Below are 3,369 nucleotides of genomic sequence, written 5' to 3' on the forward strand. Positions count from 1 at the left end.
TACAGACAGACAGACAGACAGACAGACAGACAGACACACACACACACAAACAAACCTATCCAGAAGGTGTAAGTTCCATTAACAGCAGCAAAAGCCAGGGCCCAATAACAAATTAAAGGCTACCAATAACAACAAAGCAGCAGATCCAATAAAAAACTCAGCCGTTATTGGAACAAGCAAGAGGATATCTCATGGGGCGTCAGTAACACGAGACACAACGGCCCTTATGAGCATTTCGATATTAATGTTATTGATCGTATTGTTGATTTTCGTACTATTGTTGTCTTTTGTTTTCGTGTATTCCGTGTTTTAGTTGTTTCCTTTCATTGTGTCCTTAACTCTGTGAAAAAAGACGATTTCTAAAACCAAAAAGAAATATTCAAACTCTAAGAACAAACCATAAGAAGTCCCCCCCCCCCCCGAAAAAAATCCCCACTGTAAAATATCAAGCGGTTTCGACGAACCCCAAAGATTTGTCTGTATGAGTAAATAGATCGACAAAATAAATAACTGACATTTTGAGCCCGGAAAAAAAGTGAGACAGGCAGAAGGCAGACAGAAACAACAAGAGAGGAAGAAAAGACGTAGAACCTTCCAATGTATCCCTCCTACCACTTGCAAACGCCAAAGAAAAAAAAGTTAACAACAAAAACAATGTAATTGAGATGAGTGTCTACAGGCGAGCCCTATTGTCCTTACGATGCTCCCCCCGACCACCAGTGATGTCCCCTGCCTCCTGCTCCACATCACTGCCCAGTGTGGCCACATCCGGCCAGCTTTTGCTGGTGGCACTCCGTCTCGGCATGATGAAAACGCCGGGCTGGACAGCTACCCTTACCTCATCCACACAATAAACTATTGACGCTACAACAGGTTGAAGGACTTGCGTAAATCACTGAAACTGGGCATTAAAAGCTTCAATGCAAATGTGCGCAGTGTCTCTTCAGAGATCCATTCAGATATCCATACAGTATCGCTAATCCACAGTTCTGTCTTTGTAAAAGCCCACGAAAAGCACAGGAGAAAACTAGTGTGTTTCGAAGGTGTCCGAGTGCATACGATGAAGATACTTGGTATGCACCACTGGAATCTTTTTCCGAACTCGTCTTCAGATAGCCAACAGTATATCTGATCTGCACTTTTAAAGCGCAAACACGAGGAAAAAACACACAACAACCGAGGCGAGAGAAAAACTTTTATCTCCAAAAAGTGTCCGCGACTCTGAGGGAAATGTAGCTGTTAACCTGTTGACCCACTGTAAAACTACGGCTGAGATATGATAACAAAAATAGCAGCACTTATAACCTAAACACTTCTTATTATGGAGTGTTCCCTGGCTCAAATGCGCAACCATATAAAAAGACGCGCCTCTATTTGGGTCCACGTGAAGGTGATATTATAGGTGTCGCATTCACACACACACACTAGGGGTATCTAGGATGATATATGCAAATGCCTCAGGTGGAAATGTACCCCGAAAAGCGTGTTCAGCTTACCGCACTACGTTGATTTTGTTTTTTCAAACTTATGTAATCTGTCTTATCGAATGTGATAATTAAATGACACATGTAATCAATATCCGTAACGGATGTTCTCTAACCGTTAGGAGCCCAGAGCTATATCCCAGTTTCTTTACCTCGTACAAACTTAAAAGCAGAGAGAAACACGAATACACACAACAAAACTTGATGGCAAAAACAAAATGTCAAAATTTCCCACGCTAACCGTGAGAGCACAAAAGTTCAGAAACAGCACTATCGCACATGTCGTCCATATCATTCCAGGGCCATGTTTGTTATTATGTCTATTCTCCAAAACAACATCTGTAGGTACATGGCTCGTGACCAAGGGTTGCTTCTTTCGAGAGCCTCAGTGTGCCCAAAGTTGACAAGCGATACGCACGGTCCACTTACAGTAAGCACAATTAATGTTCACAGAAGCCTGTATCCACATGAGGAACAAACCCAGATGAGCTTTTCCCGGCCTCAATCTGATCTCGCGCATGAACACTAACAAAAGCGCGACGAATCACATGCGGAAATGACTCGTTGTGTCTGAGTGAGCGCAGAAAGTACACACAGATTTCGCCGTAACACAGATGGACTGAAGTCAATATCCTCGAGAGGTAAGTGACACTTCTGTTTGAAAAACGTTTTCAGCTACAGCGCACTCCAGTAACGCTCGTTTTAATCTCAACGCTTCCGAAAGTTGGGAGGAGGGCAGCACTTCAGATGACGGGTTAACGACTCACACAGGAGAAGGGTTAAAAATAGTTACCAAAAGAGCTGACAAATACAACAATATCCGAATGAGGCAAGCTGGGCAAAGACGCTCACACACACATACATCGACAACAGAGAGAGGCTTGAGTGGACAGCTGCACCAGTCACCGTCTGCCAACTGGCGTCAGTTTGACTTCCCCTCTCCCACACAGGAACATAATATATATTATATATATATAGTATTGTACGGCTGTATAGATCTGAGGTTCGTATTGTGCTCGTGCTCGGGGTCTCCCAGGCCGGCTCTGCACATGTTGCATCTCTTAGGGCCCACCGGCGTCGTAATTCGATCAGCCTCAGGTGTGACGGGAGATTAGTGAATTATTACTTTTTTGTCATTAATGAGAGAAATCAGATTTGACGCCAAAGCAAGTTGCCTAAATAAGCGCTTTAACAGAACAAGGGAAACCAATTCACAGCGGGAATAAACTATTGAATATTGCTAACTAAATTATATTTGCAAGAACTAGAGTGTTTCGACGCTACTACAGTTTAGCTATAACAGAGCAGTATTAATTGCAACAAAATAATATCTCATTGTCCTAATGCAATGAAAAAAAATCCCTAAGAAATAAAATCCACTTGACAAAACGACCAGTTTGGGTTTATTGGAGTAAGAAACCAAGAATCAGAAATTTCGAGGGAAAGACAAAATGTCAAACCCGCAATAGGCGACCTCCAACGCCTGACGTGAAGGCCGGTTTTATGGGGAAAAACCAACCCAATAATTATAGAAACAGCAAAAATGTCAAGCAGTGTCAAATGATAATAGCTGCTATTGGATGAGCGACACCTAGCTGGGCTGTATCCTTGAGGAAAGCCGTCCTTAACCGTAGTTGAAAACTATGCACTTGACTGCGACGACATAAAAACAAGTTGGGTGTGTGAGAGAGTTTGCTGAACCAGGACATATGCCACGTCGTGTGTGTGTGTGTGTATTTGTGTTTGTGTGTGTGTGTGTGTGTGTGAGTGTGTGTGTCCGTGTGTGTGTGTCCGTGTGTGTGTGTGATTGTGTGTGTGTGCGTGTATGGTGTGTGTCTGTGTGTGTGTCCGTGTGTGTGTGTGTGTGTGTGTGTGTGAGTGTGTG

At 43.2% G+C, this 3,369-nt stretch overlaps 1 protein-coding gene across 2 annotated transcripts in view; it reads right to left on the reverse strand.

Moving 5' to 3' along the window:
* The window catches only part of LOC101849195 (multiple C2 and transmembrane domain-containing protein 1), a 179,984-nt gene extending 177,876 nt beyond the window's left edge, over positions 1-2,108 (reverse strand). Inside the window, exon 1 of one of the 2 annotated variants that reach the window (XM_035969055.1) lies at positions 700-2,108. In XM_035969055.1, the coding sequence (XP_035824948.1) occupies positions 700-805 (106 nt within the window). In that variant the 5' untranslated portion in view covers positions 806-2,108. The remainder of the gene's footprint in view (positions 1-699) is intronic. The other variant, XM_035969054.1, reaches the window with a different exon arrangement.
* Between the last annotated feature and the right edge of the window lie 1,261 nt (positions 2,109-3,369).

The sequence above is a fragment of the Aplysia californica genome, unplaced genomic scaffold, assembly GCF_000002075.1.
Source record: "Aplysia californica isolate F4 #8 unplaced genomic scaffold, AplCal3.0 scaffold00110, whole genome shotgun sequence".
NCBI classification, from domain to species: Eukaryota; Metazoa; Mollusca; class Gastropoda; order Aplysiida; family Aplysiidae; genus Aplysia; species Aplysia californica.